Source organism: Zea mays, chromosome 9, assembly GCF_902167145.1.
Source record: "Zea mays cultivar B73 chromosome 9, Zm-B73-REFERENCE-NAM-5.0, whole genome shotgun sequence".
Lineage (NCBI taxonomy): Eukaryota > Viridiplantae > Streptophyta > Magnoliopsida > Poales > Poaceae > Zea > Zea mays.
In genome coordinates this window covers 144,190,181-144,213,885 of record NC_050104.1, presented here as the reverse complement: position 1 = coordinate 144,213,885, position 23,705 = coordinate 144,190,181, and the positions used below count along the sequence as shown (strand labels likewise).

Here is a 23,705-nt window from a genome sequence, read left to right as displayed (position 1 = left end):
AGCACTTAAAGGAAACAGCGAACGACCGCGGTCCTCGGATTGCAGATCAACGCTTTTGGATTTAAAGTGGCGAGGGACACTCCCGCGCGTAGGATCAAGATCTCGCGACCGCGCTGGATTCTCTACGAATCGGTATCTACATCTAATCGTAGCCACTCATCAGCCAATTGACGATCGCTCTTTTCTTCCCCAATCCCAGCAGTCGAGCGCGGCGGTGACAAAACTGTGCGGCGGCGCATCGCCGGCAACACACGAATTGGCGCTACCGAGCCGGTCCCACAACCCAACCAGGTGCTAAACGATCTAGGGCGTGCAACGAATCGAATGAGTTAGTCCTTACCCAAGATTGGAGTGTCACGGGTGCAGTAGCGGCTTGCGGCACGATGGCGGAGAAGGAAGTTCGACGCGCAATTCCGGCAATCCAGGCCGATGCCCCGATCCGTGCAGTCCACGGACACACTCCTTGACACCCGGCGACCCTACCTAAGCTAGTCGCAGAGCACAGGGGAGATGGCGCCATCGAAGGTGGGTACTAACGGCGGCGACCCGAGCCATCATTTTCTCTCCTTCTCACTCTCCTCCCGCCCATAGTTCGCTCTGCGCATACACACGACACGGGGGCTATTTTCTTCGGCGTGGCATATCTACAGAGGAGCGGCAGGGGCTCGTGGGGCTCGTACTTATGGGGCGAGGGGTCTCGATCCATAGCCGCATGACTGGTGAGCATGTCGCGGTGAGAAACTCGGCAGGGTGGTTGAAGATTGAGTCGCGGATTTCGCCGGCCGAGCGCGCCGCGAGGATCTCGGGCGGGAGCACATCCATGCGGTGGATCCAGTCAACGCGGGCAAGCTCCGCGCCTTCGGTTGCGGAACAGACTAGAGGATAGGGACGCCCCTGACGCGTGGGGTCCACAGGCAGCGAGTGTGCGTGCGCAAACGGCAGGAGTGGACAGAGGCTGACAAGTAGGACCCGCGTGTAAGTGTCACTGGTAAAAAGGAAAAGGAGGTAGCGTGGGCCGAACAGGGGGAAAGGATCCGCGGGCGGTGGGCTGGCGCGTGGAGAAAGTGGGCCGGCCAGGGAAAAATGGCCCAAGCGTAGGCTTCCTTTATTCTTTTCCATTTAGTTTTTCCTATTTCAGATTTCTAATATCCAATTCAAATTTGAATCCCTGTTTGAATTTTTTCTGATTTCAACTCTCAAGGATAGCTCTAATGTAAAGGTAAATGTATTTTTCTCCCTATTATTTAATTATGGAGGTAATAAATGGCTTTATTACAATTTTTGTTTTATATTTTCCATTTATCAGTTGAGGTCAAATTAAATCTTGACTCCTTTATTCAAACAAAATGCATCACAACAAAATCATCGACATGAGGTGCAAATTTATTTATTCATTTATTTGTTAGTTGAATAATTTAATACCACTAACTGAGTATGCACAAAGAAAAGAAGGTCAAACAATTGCCAGAACACTAACATATAAGTATACTTATTTATTTATCTTATTTTTTCTCTTATACAAATTTCGGGTTTTACAATCACCCTGCTAAACTCTTCACAAGACTTTTGGTTAGTAGAACCAAATATTATGTCATCAACATAAATTTGGCACACAAATAAATCACCATCACAAGTCTTAGTGAATAAAGTCGGATCAGCTTTCCCAACCTTGAAAGCATTAGCAATTAAAAAGTCTCTAAGGCATTCATACCATGCTCTTGGGGCTTGCTTAAGTCCATAGAGCGCCTTAGAGAGCTTACACACGTGGTCGGGGTACCGTTCATCCTCAAAGCCAGGGGGTTGCTCCGTGTACACCTCCTCCTTGATTGGCCCGTTGAGGAAGGTGCTCTTCACACCCATTTGAAACAACCCGAAAGAATGGTGAGCGGCATATGCTAGCGAAATACGAATGTACTCTAGCCTAGCCACAGGAGCAAAAGTCTCCTCAAAGTCCAAACCTGCGACTTGGGCATAACCTTTTGCCACAAGTCGAGCCTTGTTCCTTGTCACCACTCCGTGCTCGTCTTGTTTGTTGCGGAACACCCACTTGGTTCCCACAACAATTTGTTTGGGACGAGGCACCAGTGTCCAAACTTCATTTCTCTTGAAATTGTTGAGCTCTTCTTGCATGGCCAACACCCAGTCCGGATCTAGCAAGGCTTCTTCTACCCTAAAAGGCTCAATAGAAGAGACAAAAGAGTAATGCTCACAGAAATTAACTAATCTAGAGCGAGTAGTTACTCCCTTGCTAATATCACCCAAAATTTGGTCGACGAGATGATTCCTTTGAATCGTCGCTCGAACTTGAGTTGGAGGTGCCGGTTGTGCTTCTTCTTCCATTACATGATCATCTTGTGCTCCCCCTTGATCACACGCCTCCTCTTGATGAACCTGTTCATCTTCTTGAGTTGGGGGATGCACCATTGTTGAGGAAGAAGGTTGATCTTGCTCCTTTTGTTCCTGTGGCCGCACATCTCCAATCGCCATGGTACGTATTGCTACCGTTGGAACGTCTTCTTCATCTACATCATCAAGATCAACAACTTGCTCTCTTGGAGAGCCATTAGTCTCATCAAATACAACGTCGCTAGAGACTTCAACCAAACCCGATGATTTGTTGAAGACCCTATACGCCTTTGTATTTGAGTCATAACCTAACAAAAACCCTTCTACAGCTTTGGGAGCAAACTTAGAATTTCTACCTTTCTTCACAAGAATATAACATTTGCTCCCAAATACACGAAAGTAGGACACATTGGGTTTGTTCCCGGTTAGAAGCTCATATGAAGTCTTCTTGAGGAGGCGATGAAGGTAGACCCGGTTGATGGCGTGGCAAGCCGTGTTCACGGCTTTCGACCAAAACCGCTCGGGGGCCTTGAACTCTCCAAGCATCGTCCTTGCCATGTCAATGAGCGTCCTGTTCTTCCTCTCTACCACACCGTTTTGCTGTGGTGTGTAGGGAGCGGAGAACTCGTGCTTGATCCCTTCCTCCTCAAGGTACTCCTCCACTTGAAGGTTGATGAACTCGGACCCGTTGTCGCTGCTTATCTTCTTCACCTTGAGCTCAAACTCATTTTGAGCTCTCCTTAGGAAGCGCTTGAGGGTCCCTTGGGTTTCAGACTTATCCTGCAAAAAGAATACCCAAGTGAAGCGGGAAAAATCATCAACTATAACTAGACCATACTTACTTCCTCCTAAACTTAGATAGGCGACGGGTCCGAAGAGGTCCATATGAAGCAACTCCAAAGGTCTTGATGTGGTCATCACATTTTTGGTATGATGAGAGCTTCCCACTTGTTTACCTGCTTGACAAGCTGCACAAGGTCTATCTTTTTCGAAAGTAACATTTGTTAGACCTATTACATGTTCTCCCTTTAGAAGTTTGTGAAGGTTCTTCATCCCCACATGTGCTAAGCGGCGATGCCACAGCCAGCCCATGCTAGTCTTAGCAATTAAGCATGCATCTAGACCGGCCTCCTCTTTTGCAAAATCAACTAAATTGAGTTTGTCGTCTAATACACCCTTAAAAGCTAATGAACCATCACTCCTTCTAAAGACAGACACATCTACATTTGTGAATAAGCAGTTATATTCCATATTACAAAGCTGACTCACAACAAGTTATATCCAAGCGACTCAACTAAAAACACATTGGAAATGGAGTGCTCGGATGAAATAGCTATTTTTCCTAACCCTTTCACCTTGCCTTGATTCCCGTCACCGAATATGATTGAGTCTTGGGAATCTTTGTTTTTGACGTAGGAGGTGAACATCTTCTTCTCCCCCGTCATGTGGTTTGTGCATCCGCTGTCGATAATCCAGCTTGATCCCCCGGATGCATAAACCTGCAAGGCAAATTTAGGCTTGGGTCTTAGGTACCCAACTCTTGTTGGGTCCTACAAGGTTAGTGACAATATCCTTAGGGACCCAAATGCAAGTTTTATCTCCCTTGCATTTTGCCCCTAATTTCCTAGCAATCACCTTTCTATCCTTTCTACAAATTGCAAAGGAAGCATTACAAGCATGATAAATTGTAGAAGGTTCATCGTTTACTTTGCTAGGAACATGAACAACATTTCTTCTAGGCATAACATTTTTTCTAGTCAAATTTCTATTATGCATAATAGAAGAACTTGAGGCAATCATTGCATTTGAATTGTAAGCATTACAACTCCTATCATAATGAACATTTCTAGAAAATTTCCTATCATGGTACATGAAAGCATGGTTCTTTTGACAACTATTGGTCATAGGGGCCTTCCCTTTCTCCTTGGCGGGAATGGGAGCCTTATGACTAGTTAAGTTCTTGACTTCCCTCTTGAAGCCAAGACCATCCTTAATTGAGGGGTGTCTACCAATCGTGTAGGCATCCCTTGCAAATTTTAGTTTGTCAAATTCACTCTTGCTAGTCTTAAGTTGGGCATTAAGACTAGCCACTTCATCATTCAAATTAGAAATTGAAACTAGATGTTCACTACAAGCATCAACATTAAAATCTTTACACCTATTGCAAATTGAAACATGTTCTACACAAGATGTTGATTTATTAGCTATTTCTAACTTAGCATTCAAATCATCATTTATGCTTTTTAAGCTAGAAATAGAGTCATGACATGTAGACAATTCACAAGAAAGCATTTCATTCCTTTTAATTTCTAAAGCAAGGGATTTTTGTGCCTCTACAAACTTATCATGTTCTTCATACAAAAGATCCTCTTGCTTTTCTAATAACCTATTCTTATCATTCAATGCATCAATTAATTCATTAATCTTATCAACCTTAGTTCTATCTAGGCCCTTGAATAAACATGAATAGTCTATTTCATCATCGCTAGATTCTTCATCACTTGAGGAAGCGTAAGTACTAGTATTATGGATGCTTACCTTCTTTTCCCTTGCCATGAGGCAGGTGTGATGCTCGTTGGGGAAGAGGGCCGACTTGTTGAAGGCGGTGGCGACGAGTCCTTCATTGTTGGAGTCGGACGACGAACAATCCGAGTCCCACTCCTTTCCAAGGTGTGCCTCGCCCTTAGCCTTCTTGTAAGCCTTCTTCTTTTCCCTCTTGTTCCCTTGTTCCTGGTCACTATCATTATCGAGACAATTAGCGATAAAATGACCAATCTTACCACATTTGAAGCATGAGCGCTTCCCCTTCGTCTTGGTCTTGTTGGGATGCTCCTTGCGACCCCTTAGCGCCGTCTTGAAACGCTTAATGATGAGGGCCATCTCTTCCTCATTGAGTCCCGCCGCCTCAACTTGTGCCACCTTGCTAGGTAGCACTTCCTTGCTCCTCGTTGCTTTGAGAGCAACGGTTTGAGGCTCGTGGATTGGGCCGTTCAACGCATCGTCAACGTATCTTGCCTCCTTGATTATCATCCGCCCGCTTACAAACTTTCCAAGTATCTCCTCGGGCGTCATCTTGGTGTACCTAGGATTCTCACGAATATTGTTCACAAGATGTGGATCAAGGACAGTAAAAGACCTTAGCATTAGGCGGACGACGTCGTGGTCCGTCCATCGCGTGCTTCCATAGCTCCTTATTTTGTTGACGAGGGTCTTGAGCCAGTTGTACGTTTGGGTTGGCTTCTCGCCCCTGATCATTGCGAATCTCCCAAGTTCGCCCTCCACCAACTCCATCTTGGTGAGCATGGTGACGTCGTTCCCCTCATGTGAGATTTTGAGGGTGTCCCAAATCTGCTTGGCGTTATCCAAGTCGCTCACCTTATGGTATTCATCCCTGCACAATGAAGCTAGAAGAACAGTAGTAGCTTGTGCATTTTTGTGAATTTGCTCATTAATGAACATGGGACTATCCGTACTATCAAAGTGCATTCCATTTTCTACTATCTCCCATATACTTGTATGGAGAGAGAACAAGTGGCTACACATTTTGTGACTCCAAAATTCGTAGTCCTCTCCATCAAAGTGGGGGGGGGGGGTTACCGAGGGGAATGGAAAGCAAATGAGCATTGGAACTTTGCGGAATACGAGAATAATCAAAGGAAAAGTTTGAATTAACCGTCTTCTTTTTCTCGTAGTCGTTGTCGTCGTCCTTTTAGGAAGAGGAAGATTCGTCGCTGTCGTAGTAGACTATCTCCTTGATGCGCCTTGTTTTCTTCTTCCTCCCGCCTTTTCTTTTGTGGCCCGAGCCTGAGTCAGTAGGCTTGTGTCGGGGACCATAATTAGGGGTACCCTCAAGACGCCTAATTCTCAGCTGGTAACCCCCATCAGCATAAAGCTGCAAAGGCCTGATGGGCACGATTAAGTCAGGGATCAGTCCACACGAGTGACTCGATCACGCTTCACCCGAGCCTAGCCTCGGCCGAAGGCAGCCGACCTCGAGAGACTTCTGTCTCGCCCGAGGCCCCCTTTTTATGGCGGACACATCACCGGCTTGCCCAAGGCCTTGGCTTCGCTCAGAAGCAACCTTGACTAAATCACCACACCGACTGACCAAATTGCAGGGGCATTTAACGCAAAGGTGGCCTGACACCTCTATCCTGACACGCGCCCCCGGCAGAGCCGAGGTGACCGCCGTCACTCCACCGCTCCACTGGCCAGTCTGACAGAAGGACAGCGCCGCCTGCGCCACTCCGACTGCAGTGCCACTCGACAGAGTGAGTCTGACAGGCAACTAGGCCTTGCCAAAGGCGCCACGGCGAACTCCGCTCCGCCCGACCCCAGGGCTCGGACTCGGGCTAAGACCCGGAAGACGGCGAACTCCGCTCCGTCCGACCCCAGGGCTCGGACTCGGGCTAAGACCCGGAAGACGGCGAACTCCGCTCCGCCCGACCCCAGGGCTCGGACTCGAGCTAAGACCCGGAAGACGGCGAACTCCGCTCCGCCCGACCCCAGGGCTCGGACTCGGGCTAAGACCCGGAAGACGGCGAACTCCGCTCCGCCCGACCCCAGGGCTCGGACTCGGGCTAAGACCCGGAAGACAGCGAACTCCGCTCCGCCCGACCCCAGGGCTCGGACTCGGGCTAAGACCCGGAAGACGGCGAACTCCGCTCCGCCCGACCCCAGGGCTCGGACTCGGGCTAAGACCCGGAAGACGGCGAACTCCGCTCCGCCCGACCCCAGGGCTCGGACTCGGGCTAAGACCTGGAAGACGGCGAACTCCGCTCCGCCCGACCCCAGGGCTCGGACTCGGGCTAAGACCCGGAAGACGGCGAACTCCGCTCCGCCCGACCCCAGGGCTCGGACTCAGGCTAAGACCCGGAAGACGACGAAACTCCGCCTCGCCCGACCCCAGGGCTCGGACTCCGCCCTGGCCTCGGCCGGACGACTTCCGCCTCGCCCGACCCCCTGGCTCGGGCTCGGCCACGGCAACTGAAGGCAAGACTCAACCTCGGCTTCGGAGGAAACCCCACGTCGCCCTGCCTAGAGCACAGACCGCCACGTCAACAGGAAACGTCATCATCACCCTACCCCGAATCGACTCGGGTCACGGAGAACAAGACCGGCGTCTCGTCCGGCCAGCTCCGCCAGAGGGGCAATGATGGCGCTCCACGAGCTCTATGACGACGGCGGCCCCCAGCTCTCTTACGGCAGCAGGACAACGTCAGCAGGGACTCGACCGCTCCAACAGCTGTCCCTCCATCAGGCTCCGCCGCACCACCGATAGCCACGACATCACGCCAGCAGGATGCCCAGATCTCTCCGGCTGCCACATCGGCATGTACCTAGGGCACTAGCTCTCCCTCCGCTAGACACGTAGCACTCTGCTACATCCCCATTGTACACCTGGGTCCTCTCCTTACGACTATAAAAGGAAGGACCAGGGCCTTCTCAGAGAAGGTTGGCCGCGCGGGACCGAGGACGGGACAGGCGCTCTCTTGGGGCCGCTCGCTTCCCTCACCCGCGTGGACGCTTGTAACCCCCCTACTGCAAGCGCACCTGACCTGGGCGCGGGACGAACACGAAGGCCGCAGGACTTCCACCTCTCTCACGCTCGGCTCCGGCCGCCTCGCCTCTCCCCCCTCCGCGCTCGCCCACGCGCTCGACCCATCTGGGCTGGGGCACGCAGCACACTCACTCGTCGGCTTAGGGACCCCCCTGTCTCGAAACGCCGACAGTTGGCGCGCCAGGTAGGGGCCTGCTGCGTGCTGACGAATAGCTCCCCGTCAAGCTCCAGATGGGCAGTCTCCAGCAACCTCTCCGGCCCGGGACGGTGCTTCGTTTCGGGGCTCTCGAGTTCATGTCCTTCGACGGCAGCTACGACATGATACTTCTTCCACCGCCGTGCGACCACGACAATGGCGGCCGACAACCCGCCCGCCGGCGGCGGAATCGACGACGTCTACCCCGCGTGGTGGAAAAGCAACATTCGGGCTCGCTTCGTTCTCTCCCCCGCCAACGGAGGAGGAGGCGGGGCCGTCAAGGCCAGACGGGAGGCCGCGCTTCGCCGGCCGTCAAGCGAATCGACGCCCCCGACGCCCCGACGGAAGGCACGCCGGACATCGACCTCGCGTTCAAGACGGAGGCAAGCGCCGTCCCCCCGCGGCACGACGACCCCGAGCAAGAAGACGACGCCGGCGCGCTCGTGGAAAGCCTGCAGGACGTCGCCCTCGAACCAGAGATGACGGCGCAACCAGACCCCGATGTGACTACGTCGCTCCTCGTCGACCAAAAGGTAATGACTAACTCCCATCTTGCGTCATTTCGACTCGGCCTCAACCCGCCAAACGACCTCGTTTTGGCGGGCGCCCTCATTGAGGCGAGTGCAACCCCACTGAGGTTCTGTATGCGATCGCCTTGGGACCGACTGACGGACGTCTCGACCTACGGGCCCACTGGGTCCGAGGAAGATGACGATCCTAGCATCGGTTGGGATTTCTCCGGACTTGGCAACCCCAGTGCCGTGCGGGACTTCATGGCCGCATGTGACTACTGTCTGTCCGACTGTTCCGATGCAAGCCGCAGCCTTGGCGACGAGAGCTGCGGCCCAAGCCGCGAATGTTTCCACATCGAGCTAGGGAATCCCACCGAAGGCAACCATCTTGGCATGCCGGAGGATGGTGATCTCCCTAGGCCGGTGCCTCGCGCCGACATCCCACGGGAGCTAGCTGTGGTCCCCGCTCCGGCGGGGGGTTACGACCCACAACTCGAGCAAGTCCGCGAGGCGCAGGCCAGGCTCAACGAGGGAACGGGAGCGCTTGAGCCGATCCGTCGGGACGTCGGACAGGCATGGGTGGGCCAACCCCTGGCCGGAGAAATACGTCATCTGCCCCAAGGTCTCCAGCACCGCGTCGCCAACGACGTCAGGATCAGGCCGCCGCCCGCATCCAGCGGGGTCGGTCAGAACCTGGCAACCGCAGCAATGCTCATCCGCGCGATGCCGGAGCCGTCAACCACCGAGGGTCGGCGGATCCAGGGAGAACTCAAGAATCTCCTGGAAGGCGCCGCGGCCCGGCGGGCCGAGAGCACTGCATCCCAAAGGCAAGGATATCCCTCGGAACCTCATGCCGCGACTTCCCGATTCATGCGGGAAGCCTCGGTCTACACCGGGCGCACGCGCAACACCGCGCCTGCGGCCCCGGGCCACCTCGGCAACGAGCACCATCGACGCGACCGTCGGGCTCACCTCGACGAAAGGGTGCGCCGAGGCTATCACCCGAGGCGTGGGGGACGTTACGACAGCGGGGAGGATCGGAGTCCTTCGCCCGAACCACCCGGTCCGCAGGCTTTCAGTCGGGCCATCCGACGGGCGCCATTCCCGACCCGGTTCCGACCCCCGACTACTATCGTAAAGTACTCGGGGGAAACGAGACCGGAGCTGTGGCTCGCGGACTACCGCCTTGCCTGCCAACTGGGTGGAACGGACGACGACAACCTCATCATCCGCAACCTCCCCCTGTTCCTCTCCGACACTGCCCGTGCCTGGTTGGAGCACCTGCCTCCGGGGCAGATTTCCAACTGGGACGACTTGGTCCAAGCCTTCGCTGGCAATTTCCAGGGCACATACGTGCGCCCCGGGAATTCCTGGGACCTTCGAAGCTGCCGGCAACAGCCGGGGGAGTCGCTCCGGGACTACATCCGGCGATTCTCGAAGCAGCGCACCGAGCTGCCCAACATCACCGACTCGGATGTCATCGGCACGTTCCTCGCCGGCACCACTTGCCGCGACCTGGTGAGCAAGCTGGGTCGCAAAACCCCCACCAGGGCGAGCGAGCTGATGGACATCGCCACCAAGTTCGCCTCCGGCCAGGAGGCGGTCGAGGCTATCTTCCGAAAGGACAAGCAGCCCCAGGGCCGCCCGTCGGAAGAAGCTCCCGAGACGTCTGCTCCGCGCGGCGCCAAGAGGAAAGGCAAGAAGAAGTCGCAATCGAAACGCGACGCCGCAGACGCGGACCTTGTCGCCGCCGCCGAGTATAAGAACCCTCGGAAGCCCCCCGGAGGTGCAAACCTCTTCGACAAGATGCTCAAGGAGCCGTGCCCCTACCATCAGGGGCCCGTCAAGCACACCCTCGATGAGTGTGTTATGCTTCGGCGTCATTTCCACAGGGCCGGGCCACCCGCCGAGGGTGGCAGGGCCCGCGACGACGACAAGAACGAAGATCACCAAGCAGGAGAATTCCCCGAGGTCCGCGACTGCTTCATGATCTACGGAGGGCATGCGGCGAATGCCTCGGCTCGGCACCGCAAGCAAGAGCGCCGGGAGGTCTGCTCGGTGAAGGTGGCGGCGCCAGTCTACCTAGACTGGTCCGACAAGCCCATCACTTTCGACCGAGCCGACCACCCCGACCATGTGCCGAGCCCGGGGAAATACCCGCTCGTCGTCGACCCCGTTGTCGGCGATGTCAGGCTCACCAAGGTCCTGATGGACGGGGGCAGCTGCCTCAACATCATCTACGCCGAGACCCTCAAGCTCCTGCGCGTCGATCCGTCCACCGTCCGAGCAGGCGCTGCGCCCTTCCACGGGATCATCCCTGGGAAGCGCGTCCAGCCCCTCGGGCGACTCGACCTCCCAGTCTGCTTCGGGACACCCTCCAACTTCCGAAGGGAGACCCTAACGTTCGAAGTGGTCGGGTTCCGAGGAACCTACCACGCCGTGTTAGGGAGGCCATGCTACGCGAAGTTCATGGCCGTCCCCAACTACACCTACCTGAAGCTCAAGATGCCGGGCCCCAACGGGGTCATCACCGTCGGCCCCACGTACAAACACGCGTTCGAATGCGACGTGGAGTGCGTGGAGTACGCCGAGGCCCTCGCCGAGTCCGAGGCCCTCATCGCCGACCTGGAGAACCTCTCCAAGGAGGTCCCAGACGTGAAGCGCCATGCCGGCAACTTCGAGCCAGCGGAGACGGTCAAGGCCGTCCCCCTCGACCCCAGCGGCGACACCACCAAGCAGATCCGGATCGGTTCCGGGCTCGACCCCAAATAGGAAGCAGTGCTCGTCGACTTTCTCCGCGCAAACGCCGACGTCTTTGCGTGGAGTCCCTCGGACATGCCCGGCATACCGAGGGATGTTGCCGAGCACTCGCTGGATATTCGGGCCGGAGCCCGACCCGTCAGACAGCCTCTGCGCCGATTCGACGAGGAGAAGCGCAGAGCGATTGGCGAAGAGATCCACAAGCTAATGGCGGCAGGGTTCATCAAAGAGGTATTCCATCCCGAATGGCTTGCCAACCCTGTGCTTGTGAGGAAGAAAGGGGGGAAATGGCGGATGTGTGTAGACTACACTGGTCTCAACAAAGCATGTCCGAAGGTTCCCTACCCTCTGCCTCGCATCGACCAAATCGTGGATTCCACTGCTGGGTGCGAAACCCTGTCCTTCCTCGATGCCTACTCGGGGTATCACCAGATCCGGATGAAAGAGTCCGACCAGCTCGCGACTTCTTTCATCACGCCGTTCGGCATGTACTGCTACGTCACCATGCCGTTCGGCCTGAGGAATGCAGGCGCGACGTACCAGCGGTGCATGAACCATGTGTTCGGCGAACACATCGGTCGCACAGTCGAGGCCTACGTCGATGACATCGTAGTCAAGACACGGAAGGCTCCCAACCTCCTCTCCGACCTTGAAGTGACATTCCGGTGTCTCAAGGCGAAAGGAGTCAAGCTTAATCCTGAGAAGTGTGTCTTCGGGGTGCCCCGAGGCATGCTCCTAGGGTTCATCGTCTCTGAGCGAGGCATCGAGGCCAACCCGGAGAAGATCGCGGCCATCACCAGCATGGGGCCCATCAAGGACTTAAAAGGGGTACAGAGGGTCATGGGATGCCTCGCGGCCCTGAGCCGCTTCATCTCACGCCTCGGCGAAAGAGGTCTGCCCCTGTACCGCCTTTTAAGGAAAGCCGAGTGTTTCGTTTGGACCCCTGAGGCCGAGGAAGCCCTCGGCAACCTAAAGGCGCTCCTTACAAAGGCGCCAGTCTTGGTGCCGCCGGCGGACGGAGAAACCCTCTTGGTCTACGTCGCCGCGACCACTCAGGTGGTTAGCGCCGCGATTGTGGTCGAAAGGCAGGAGGAAGGGCATACATTGCCCGTTCAGAGGCCGGTTTACTTCATCAGCGAAGTGCTGTCCGAGACTAAGATCCGCTACCCACAAGTTCAAAAGCTGCTGTATGCTGTGATCCTGACGAGGCGGAAGCTACGACACTACTTCGAGTCCCATCCGGTGACTGTGGTGTCATCCTTCCCCCTGGGGGAGATCATCCAGTGCCGAGAGGCCTCGGGCAGGATCGCAAAGTGGGCAGTGGAGATCATGGGCGAAACGATCTCGTTCGCCCCTCGGAAGGCCATCAAGTCCCAAGTGTTGGCGGATTTCGTGGCTGAATGGGTCGACACCCAACTACCAACGACTCCGATCCAACCGGAGCTCTGGACCATGTTTTTCGACGGGTCGCTGATGAAGACGGGGGCCGGTGCGGGCCTGCTCTTCATCTCGCCCCTCGGAAAGCACTTGCGCTACGTGCTGCGCCTCCACTTCCCGGCGTCCAACAATGTGGCCGAGTACGAAGCTCTGGTCAACGGATTGCGGATCGCCATCGAGCTAGGGGTCAGACGCCTCGACGCCCGCGGTGATTCGCAGCTCGTCATCGACCAAGTCATGAAGAACTCCCACTGCCGCGACCCGAAGATGGAGGCCTACTGCGACGAGGTTCGGCGCCTGGAAGACAAGTTCTTCGGGCTCGAGCTCAACCATATCGCTCGGCGCTACAACGAAACCGCAGACGAGCTGGCGAAGATAGCCTCGGGGCGAACGACAGTCCCCCCGGACGTCTTCTCCCGGGATCTGCATCAACCCTCCGTCAAGCTCGACGACGCGCCCGAGCCCGAGGTATCCTCGGCTCAGCCCGAGGTACCCTCGGCTCAGCCCGAGGTACCCTCGGTTCAGCCCGAGGCACCCTCGGCCCAGCCCGAGGTACTCTCGGCCCCCGAGGGCGGGGCATTGAACGTCGAGGAAGGGCAGAGCGGGGCCACGCCAGACCAGGATTGGCAGGCCCCGTACCTGCAATATCTCCGTCGAGGAGAGCTACCCCTCGACCAAGTCGAGGCTCTGCGGGTAGCGCGACGCGCCAAGTCATTCGTCTTGCTGGGCGACGAAGAGGAGCTCTACCATCGCAGCCCCTCAGGCATCCTCCAGCGATGCATCTCCATCGCCGAAGGTCGGGAACTGCTGCAAGAAGTACACTCGGGGGCTTGCGGCCACCACGCAGCACCCCGAGAGGTACCAACTCCCATGGAGTTGCGTTCCTCCAACGAGGAGGCGGAAAGGCGGCGGATATCCCCCATCCGGGGGCTTGGAAGACGGGAAGACCCGGCGCTTAAGGGAGGAAGAAGACATGGTCGCCTTACGAAAGGAGCCTCCCTCCTTTTAAAGGCAACTCCCCCTACGTGCGCCCCCAGGCGCCGCGGGCCGAGTCTTCTCCAACACGCTCCAAGGCCCTCCCCTGCGACTCGGGGGCTGGGTCCCGCATGTCATGCAAGCCGGCTCAGGGCAGAAGAAGCCAAACCGCCGCGCATGGTGCGCACGACCGTCCAGCGGTTACAGGCGACCCCCCATTTCCGCCCAGACCAACGGGCAGAAGGGGCGAGCAACCATGCAGGCGGCATGCAACCGCGCCAGATGGACGCGCTTCTCCAACTTCTGACACGCCAGCCTGGGGCCCAGGCCCACGCGTCGAGCAACTGGCACGCCAGTTGCTGCATGCAAGCAACCGCACCGCCACTTGTGCCACCGTCGCGCCTCTTCGGTTGCGAAGCCTATGCCACGACTCGAGGCGACCCAACAGCGCCAGACTGGCGCGTCGGTCAAAGCGACCGAAAGCGGGCCGGCAGTAATAGCGGTGGCAGGCGGGCGGGCGCAGCGGTCACGTCGTCAGCCAGGCTCACGTCCCATCCTGAGACAGCAAGAGAGCCTCCTCTCACGGCGTGAAGACGGTGCACCCGTGACCCGTTCCTCGAACGGATCACCTACGCGCAACGGCCGCCCCGCCAACCACTCGCCCCGTCGCATTAACTCCGCGGCAGGACACGCGGCGCTTCTGGCGGGAGGAGCGCGCGACGCTTCACCTTCGCCTTAATAACCGCGTCAGAAAGGGTATGCCACGTCGTCTGATTTCGTATCCTTTTCCGTTTTCCTCTTTCTCTATCTCTTGCAACAGGGACCGGGGAAGGGGGATACCCCGAGAGGGATCCTTCTCCGCGAAGGAACCGGGCTCCGCGCCCCCCATTACTGATCAGGGGTTCGAAGGCTGGCCCCCCGAGGGTTCAACAGCCGCCTCAGATCGCGTGGGCCCGACACCCACTACTGGTCAGGGGTTCGAAGGCCAGCCCCCCGAAGGGCTCCATGGCCGCCTCAGGCTACTCGGGCTCCGCGCCCATTACTGATCAGGGGTTCGAAGGCTGGCCCCCGAAGGGTTCACAGTCGCCTCAGACACCGAGCGAGGGATGACCAGGGGTACGTTCGATACATAACCGAGGCTCGGGCTGCGCTCCCGAGGTACCCTAGGACATATCCGAGACCAGTGGGAACGATCTTGTAACGGAATCCCATCGGAGGGAGGCATCGAGCCCTCGGACCCCGTCGCCAGGGGACCGGGTCCGGCAAGTCACCCGCAGGTACTTTTGGGCGTGCCTCTGGGCCCCTAGCCGACCCCCAACGAACGGGGCACGGACGTCCACTCGGATTACCCGCTTGCAGCTCACCGGAGACACCATGTTCGGTGCCCATCGAGGGTAACATGGCGCACTCCCCCCCTCCTCCTTGCGGAAAGGCGACGTAGGGGCGTATGTAAAAAGCCGAGTCTGTCCCTGATCGTCCTCTCGCCCCGTGCAGAGGCTCGGGGGCTGCTCTCGCAAAAACCGGCTCCGGCCAAATCGTTGACAGCGTCAACATACCAGCCCGAGAGCTTGGGCCCCGACCGTGCACCCGGGCTACGGCCAGTTCGCATGAGGGAACGACCAGACCAGCCGAAGCGTTAAGCGAAGTATTAAGACCTCGAAGGAGTGTAACCACTCCTCCGAGGCCTCGGGGGCTACACCCGGCGGGTGCGCTCGCGCGCACCCACCGGAACGAAATGCAACCGAGAAAGGCTGGTCCCCTTGCAAAAAAGTGCGACAAAAGCCTCCAAGCGAGTGCTAACACTCCCTTCGAGGCTCGGGGGCTACTATCGGGGACCATAATTAGGGGTACCCTCAAGACGCCTAATTCTCAGCTGGTAACCCCCATCAGCATAAAGCTGCAAAGGCCTGATGGGCACGATTAAGTCAGGGATCAGTCCACACGAGTGACTCGATCACGCTTCACCCGAGCCTAGCCTCGGCCGAAGGCAGCCGACCTCGAGAGACTTCCGTCTCGCCCGAGGCCCCCTTTTTATGGCGGACACATCACCGGCTTGCCCAAGGCCTTGGCTTCGCTCAGAAGCAACCTTGACTAAATCACCACACCGACTGACCAAATTGCAGGGGCATTTAACGCAAAGGTGGCCTGACACCTCTATCCTGACACGCGCCCCCGGCAGAGCCGAGGTGACCGCCGTCACTCCACCGCTCCACTGGCCAGTCTGACAGAAGGACAGCGCCGCCTGCGCCACTCCGACTGCAGTGCCACTCGACAGAGTGAGTCTGACAGGCAACTAGGCCTTGCCAAAGGCGCCACGGCGAACTCCGCTCCGCCCGACCCCAGGGCTCGGACTCGGGCTAAGACCCGGAAGACGGCGAACTCCGCTCCGCCCGACCCCAGGGCTCGGACTCGGGCTAAGACCCGGAAGACGGCGAACTCCGCTCCGCCCGACCCCAGGGCTCGGACTCGGGCTAAGACCCGGAAGACGGCGAACTCCGCTCCGCCCGACCCCAGGGCTCGGACTCGGGCTAAGACCCGGAAGACGGCGAACTCCGCTCCGCCCGACCCCAGGGCTCGGACTCGGGCTAAGACCCGGAAGACGGCGAACTCCGCTCCGCCCGACCCCAGGGCTCGGACTCGGGCTAAGACCCGGAAGACGGCGAACTCCGCTCCGCCCGACCCCAGGGCTCGGACTCGGGCTAAGACCCGGAAGACGGCGAACTCCGCTCCGCCCGACCCCAGGGCTCGGACTCGGGCTAAGACCGGGAAGACGGCGAACTCCGCTCCGCCCGACCCCAGGGCTCGGACTCGGGCTAAGACCCGGAAGACGGCGAACTCCGCTCCGCCCGACCCCAGGGCTCGGACTCAGGCTAAGACCCGGAAGACGACGAAACTCCGCCTCGCCCGACCCCAGGGCTCGGACTCCGCCCTGGCCTCGGCCGGACGACTTCCGCCTCGCCCGACCCCCTGGCTCGGGCTCGGCCACGGCAACTGAAGGCAAGACTCAACCTCGGCTTCGGAGGAAACCCCACGTCGCCCTGCCTAGAGCACAGACCGCCACGTCAACAGGAAACGTCATCATCACCCTACCCCGAATCGACTCGGGTCACGGAGAACAAGACCGGCGTCTCGTCCGGCCAGCTCCGCCAGAGGGGCAATGATGGCGCTCCACGAGCTCTATGACGACGGCGGCCCCCAGCTCTCTTACGGCAGCAGGACAACGTCAGCAGGGACTCGACCGCTCCAACAGCTGTCCCTCCATCAGGCTCCGCCGCACCACCGATAGCCACGACATCACGCCAGCAGGATGCCCAGATCTCTCCGGCTGCCACATCGGCATGTACCTAGGGCACTAGCTCTCCCTCCGCTAGACACGTAGCACTCTGCTACATCCCCATTGTACACCTGGGTCCTCTCCTTACGACTATAAAAGGAAGGACCAGGGCCTTCTCAGAGAAGGTTGGCCGCGCGGGACCGAGGACGGGACAGGCGCTCTCTTGGGGCCGCTCGCTTCCCTCACCCGCGTGGACGCTTGTAACCCCCCTACTGCAAGCGCACCTGACCTGGGCACGGGACGAACACGAAGGCCGCGGGACTTCCACCTCTCTCACGCTCGGCTCCGGCCGCCTCGCCTCTCCCCCCTCCGCGCTCGCCCACGCGCTCGACCCATCTGGGCTGGGGCACGCAGCACACTCACTCGTCGGCTTAGGGACCCCCCTGTCTCGAAACGCCGACAGCTTGTCATCCTTTGGATCATTGATGAAGGACTCCTTCTCCTTATCATTGACCACCATCCCCTTGCCCTTAGGATCCATCTCTTCGGGCGATTAGTCCCTTTCTTGAAGAGAACGGCTCCGATACCAATTGAGAGCACCTAGAGGGGGGGGGGTGAATAGGTGATCCTGTAAAACTTGAAACTTAATGGCACAAAAACTTGATTAGGAGTTAGCACAATAAAGCCAAGTGGCTAGAGAGGAGTTCTTGGAAGACACGATAACCACAAGAAGATCAATCACAGATAGACACAGTGGTTTATCCCGTGGTTCGGCCAAGTCCAACACTTGCCTACTCCACGTTGTGGCGTCTCAACGGACGAGGGTTGCAATCAACCCCTCTCAAGCGGTCCAAAGACCTACTTGAATACCACGGTGTTTTGATTTGTTTACTATATCCCGCTTGCGAGGAATCTCCACAACTTGGAGCCTCTCGCCCTTACAATTTGATGTTCACAAAGAAGCACAGAAGTAAGGATGGGATGAGCAACGCACACAAGACACAAAATCAGAGCAACACACGCACACAAGTCACAACACGAGCTCTCAACACAACTCAAAGAGTTCTCTACTCAAATGGAGCTCTAGTTGTTATCACAAAGAATCGAATGCGCGGAATTGAAGTCTGGGTGCTTAGGAATGCTTAGAGAATGCTTGGTGTGCTCCTCCATGTGCCTAGGGGTCCCTTTTATAGCCCCAAGGCAGTTAGGAGCCGTTGAGAGCATTCCAGAAAGACAATTCTTGCCTTCTGTCGCCTGGCACACCGGACACTGTCTGGTGCGGATTTCTTTCCTTCCTTGGCGAAGCCGACCGTTGGAGATTCAGAGCCGTCGGCGCACCGGACACTGTCCGGTGCACACTGGACAGTCCGGTGCCCCCTTCTGACCGTTGGCTTTACCACGCGTCGCGCGCGGATTACGCGGCCGACCGTTGGCCCGGCCGACTGTTGGCTCACCGGACAGTCCGGTGCACACCGGACAGTCCGGTGAATTTTAGCCGTACGCCGTCGATGAAGTCCCGAGAGCGGCCTTTTCACCAGAGCCAGCCTGGCGCACCGGACACTGTCCGGTGCACCACCGGACAGTCCGGTGCACCCAGACTGAGCAGCCTTTGGGCTGTACACAGCCAACTTCTCCATAATTGTTTCTCCTGTTTCTAGCACTTAGACACAATGCATTAGTCTTCAAAACAATGTACTAAGTCTAGAAACATACCTTTAATCTTGATTTGCACTTCTTGAGTCCTTGGCATAATTTAACACTTAGGCACTTGTGTTGGACACTTAATCACCAAAATACTTAGAAATGGCCCAAGGGCACATTTCCCTTTCATCGGATCAGAACCACGATGTGAAGAAGTACAAAGAATACGAAGGTTGCGCAGAGCCGAAGCTATGCGCAGGGGACCTTCGGCATGATAGTAGAAAGGGGAACCAACTTAAAAGGGAAAAGGCTATTTAGACCTCGATGGATCACTATAGAGTCATTAGCAAATGTAAAGGGCATGAGTGTAATTTTATATGGGCTGCGTCCTGTGCCTATAAATAGATGAACAGTATTCTCGTACTGTTCACGCTGACTTGGCATTTGCTTTTGCGTCACACTTGTGCCCTTACCTTCTTTCAAGTCGAAGGTACATTTGTAACTTAATATCATTTCTATTTTTCTATGATAATAAAATAGAAATGAGTTGATAATGATATGTAATTATTCATGTGTCTTTTACATTTCATATGATTCTCTTTTCATTGTCATATGCTGCACTGATGAAGGTATGTCCTTCACAACCTTCGTCCGAAGACCATTATATTATAAGGGAAATAATGACTCAAAGGACGAAGGTTATTAACGTTTAATATTTTTTATGTTGTCTTGTTCTTAACTCATAGCATTTGAGAACAAATCTTCAACACATACTTTTCAAACTTCATTTTGTAAACAATATCAAACAATATTATCTATAGTTTTGTGTCCTATATTTTACTTTATCTACTGTATACAGTCTTAATGACCATTGTACGTTGCCCTAACGGCATACTGAAAAACCCATCTATTGCCATCTTTCCCTTGGCCGGTTGAGCTGTGGCCAGGGCCGCCGTTGTGTCCGTCTGGGTCTCTCGGACTGTGTGCTTGGTCGTTTGCCACCCCCTGTGGCCTTGTCCCTTGAATTCGAACCCCGCCTCCTGCTTCCCGATTTCAAATAGCTGGCCCGCGGTGCCTGCAGTGCAGCACTGCACTGCACGCCTCCGCCATACTGCGACGCCGCCGTGCATCGCTTCACGCAGAGCAGTGATGGAATCCCATCACGGCGGCGACGGGAAGGCGCGGGACAAGTTCTCGGTGTACCAGAACCCGTCCCTCACCCGCGCCCTAGACTCCCGCAGCGCCCGCCCCTCCGTCACAGTCCTCCTCGTCCTCGCGGTCATATCCGTCGCCTCCGCATCCTCCTTCCTCGCCCTCACCTCCCGGTAAGCCCAAGCAGCATTAATACCCTCCTGTTCTCATCTCTGACCTAAACCCTAAACCCCATGTGATAACCATGCATGGGTTGTCTTCTCGTGTCTCGGTGCTTCCCCAGGGAGGAGCAGCTCACCAAGCTCGCCGGACGAGCGGGTATCTCTGTCCTTGCTGCTGGTAAGTTCGCCTGTCTCTCTGCTGGTTTGGTGTTTGGGGAATCCCAAGCTCGGTGTGGCGGTACCGTGCTTGCTGCGTTGCACGTGAGATGTTTGTGAAAATGCCACGCACACCTATCTTGGTTGCATTGCCCATCAGGTGTATAAACACATAGTTTGTCACGCACCGTTTTGTATACGTATCCCTATGTTTTAGATTGGTTTAACAGGTATTGATGTTTATAAATGATGAAATGCGAATGACGAACTTTTGTTGTTCACTTGTGCTAGAGGTGCAACTGCCAACATTAATCTGTTCCGGTGTTTCAGTTTTTGTCATTAGGTTGGTGGAAGCAGCACTCGGTCTTGTTGCACTTTTCACACTGCTGGGGTTCTTCAGGGCACTGATGTTATACAATGGGCAGAAGGCACTGGCCAAGGCCGACAAGGTTGTCTTGTCTGAACGCCAACTGGGGCTTCTTGGGTTAAAGATGGCAGGTTCAGAAGGAGGTGGGAAAGGTGAGCAAATCAAAAGGCCTCCCAAGACCAAGCCATCAACACCATCGGAACCAATTGTGCCTATCAGGAGGTCTTCGTTCAGCTATACACCATCTCGGCCTTCGGGGCAATCTAGGATTGGTTCCAGCCATTTGAGCCCTGGTGGTGAGAGACTGATCATGGCATTGCCAATGTCACCCTCCACACCATTGCAGAAGCATGTCTCTTCTCCTTCAACTCCATGGTCAAGGAAAAGCTCAGGCAGTGCCAAGGGCATACAGACAGAGGCAATGCTGGACCAGTTCTTGGCTGGCTTGGATGTAAACATTGACAAAATCATGGATCCAGAGACTAAGACTACAACACCTCCAGCAACCATTACAAGCTTTGGTGTTGCTACCCCTGTTTCAATTACCACATCGACCACCCCTTCTGGTGCTGCAAGGAGCACACCTCTGAGACCTGTGAGGATGTCTCCTGGCTCCCATCAGAAATACAGCACGCCACCAAAAAAGGGTGAGGGTGAACTTCCAACTCCAATGTCCTTAGAGCAAGCAGTGGAGGCCTTTGAGAACTTGGGTGTATATCCTGAGATTGAGCAGTGGCGAGATAGTCTCAGGCAGTGGTTTTCTTCAGTTGTGATGAACCCACTTGTACAAAAAATCAAAACAAGCCATACTCAGGTGCATATTTCTAGGATTCTTTTTACATGACCCTATATCTCTATGCCTTACTTTATTGGTTATCTTTATTTTTAATATTCCTTTCATGTGCACTCTGTTGTAGGTTAAGCAAACAACAGCTACTGTTGGGGCTTCAGTTACTGTTAGCCAAGTTGGAAGTGATCTGCCAAGCACAACACCACCAGTTGCCTTGTCTCCTCTTGGTGGGACTAAAGATTGGCAACCGACTGTCACGGTAGATGAGGATGGGATCCTTAACCAATTGCACTCTGCACTCCTACATTCTCGAGATGCCCCTGTTGGTGAGTTCCTGACTTGATGATGTGGTAATGTTTGTGTTTTCATATGTTTCCATCAATACACACAACAAGGGTTTTGTGCTGTGGTTGAAGTTGACCTACTTCTTAAAGTTTAGCTTAGATTTTCGTTAGTTCTTAGTCATTATTTTCCATGTGCAGCGCAAACTTTTGGCAGTCTACAACAGCCACAACGGAACCCCCACCTTCCAGCTATTCAAGCATGTATTGATGCAATCACAGAGCATCAGAGGCTCAACACTCTGATGAAGGGAGAGCTGATAAAAGGCTTGTTGCCACAGAGTAGTGTCCGTGCTGATTACACTGTCCAGAGAGTTCAAGGTGAGTATCTTGCTTTCACGGTTTCGCCTTTTCTCAAAGTAGCCACCTGCAGATCTTTTTGTTGAACTAGTGCTGGTATAACTTGTGTGCTTCTTTCTCAATGAAGAACTCGCTGAAGGAACATGCTTGAAGAATTATGATTACATGGGTCATGGAAATGACTATGGTAAATCAGAAAAGAAATGGACCACCGAGCTACCTACTGACTCACACCTTCTTCTGTATCTGTTTGCTGCTTTCCTTGAACATCCAAAATGGATGCTTCATGTTGACCCTACCTCGTACTCTGGTTCCCAGTCCAGCAAAAATCCCTTATTTCTGGGAGTTCTTCCACCAAAAGAGAGGTTCCCAGAAAAGTATGTTGCTCTGATATCAGGTGTTCCAGCAATTATTCACCCAGGGGCTCTTATACTGGCTGTGAGCAAGCAGAATCCTCCAATTTTTGCTCTATACTGGGACAAGAAGCAGCAATTTTCTCTTCAGGTGATTTGTTATGTGCATTTGTTCCTCTATCATGGCTGTTACTATTCCTTTTCCTCCCTTCAGTCATTTATTTTAGCATGAGTTGCTGTTGAGGGAGTGATATTTAGTTTTAATAAGATACACAATCTAGGAATTTAAGGAAAGTTGGGAGAAACAAACACAGAAGAAATGTAGGAAACGGGTAGTTTTGTTTGCTTAAGGAGTTGAGGTATGACTTGAACGAAACTACATTTAGTTATCATCTTATGTACTCAGATCTGGTTGGGAATAGATTGACATATTTTCTGAGGTAATACCTCTTGTTCATCTGCTGTTTACTATGAACATGATTTATCAGTATGGAAACTTGAGCAGCTCGGATCTGTTCGGCTGACTTAAAGGCAGCCGCTCCGGCTGCTCGTGTTCGCTGTAGCTACAGTAAACGTAGAGAGAAAAAAATGCAGCTGCAGGTGCAGTAAAGGGCAGCCAAATGGCGTGGATGACTCTCATTTGAGAAGTACATGCTTGCATCGTTTAAACTGCTAAACATGGCATTAGCCAATTATATTGTTATTAGTAAGTTCTTCACTTTTGTAGCTATATATGTGTTACCTATGTGAATTCTTAATTCGTTGCCCCATAATTATGTTCTCTGGAGCATCGATTGTTAACCTTTAACACTAGACCTTTCATGAAATTAAGTCTTGACACTATACATCTATGTTTTTGCGTTCCAGGGAAGAACAGCTCTGTGGGATGCCATTCTACTTTTATGTCACCAAATAAACGTTGGGTATGGCGGTGTGGTTAGAGGAATCCATATCGGTTCGTCTGCCTTGAATCTCCTGTCAGTTATAGATTCAGATTCAGAAAGCTGAAAGTTAGTTTGGTAGTCTTGAGGGGATGAATTATGTCAAGCTAGTTTACTGGTGTTAATGTTGTAATTTACACTAGCATGTTTGGAATTGACATAGCTTTATCTAGCTGTAATATGCCCTGTGGTACCTTGGATTTGTGACTATATTATTATTGTTCTTTGAATCCTTCATTAATGTACCGGTACTTTCTCTTTACAACCTGAGTTGCCTAATCACATAATTCAGTTGTATGTTCTCTTTATCCCAACTTCAACGCTTCAATAGAGCAAAATACAAGGATATACAATGCACAATTTAGATATAAGTAGGACCTACGAAGAACAACTATACAATAATAGCCATTTTCAATTTGTTACTCATAAAATCATCTAACTCT

At 54.5% G+C, this 23,705-nt stretch overlaps 1 protein-coding gene across 1 annotated transcript; it reads left to right on the top strand.

The window, feature by feature from the left end:
* The first annotated feature begins 19,642 nt into the window (after positions 1-19,642).
* On the top strand, positions 19,643-23,498 carry LOC100279033 (uncharacterized). The gene is made up of 7 exons (NM_001152098.1): positions 19,643-20,026; positions 20,137-20,192; positions 20,501-21,351; positions 21,455-21,653; positions 21,810-21,989; positions 22,096-22,472; positions 23,189-23,498. Exons 1-7 carry the CDS (start codon positions 19,851-19,853, stop codon positions 23,327-23,329), a joined length of 1,980 nt encoding a protein of 659 aa, NP_001145570.1. The 5' UTR covers positions 19,643-19,850; the 3' UTR covers positions 23,330-23,498.
* Positions 23,499-23,705: the final 207 nt, after the last annotated feature.

Coding starts and splice junctions, on each gene's coding strand:
- LOC100279033 (NM_001152098.1), top strand. CDS start 19,851: ATGGAATCCCATCACGGCGGCGACGGGAAGGCGCGGGACAAGTTCTCG. Junction 20,193..20,500: donor TATCTCTGTCCTTGCTGCTG/GTAAGTTCGCCT, acceptor CCGGTGTTTCAG/TTTTTGTCATTAGGTTGGTG. Junction 21,990..22,095: donor CACTGTCCAGAGAGTTCAAG/GTGAGTATCTTG, acceptor TTCTCAATGAAG/AACTCGCTGAAGGAACATGC.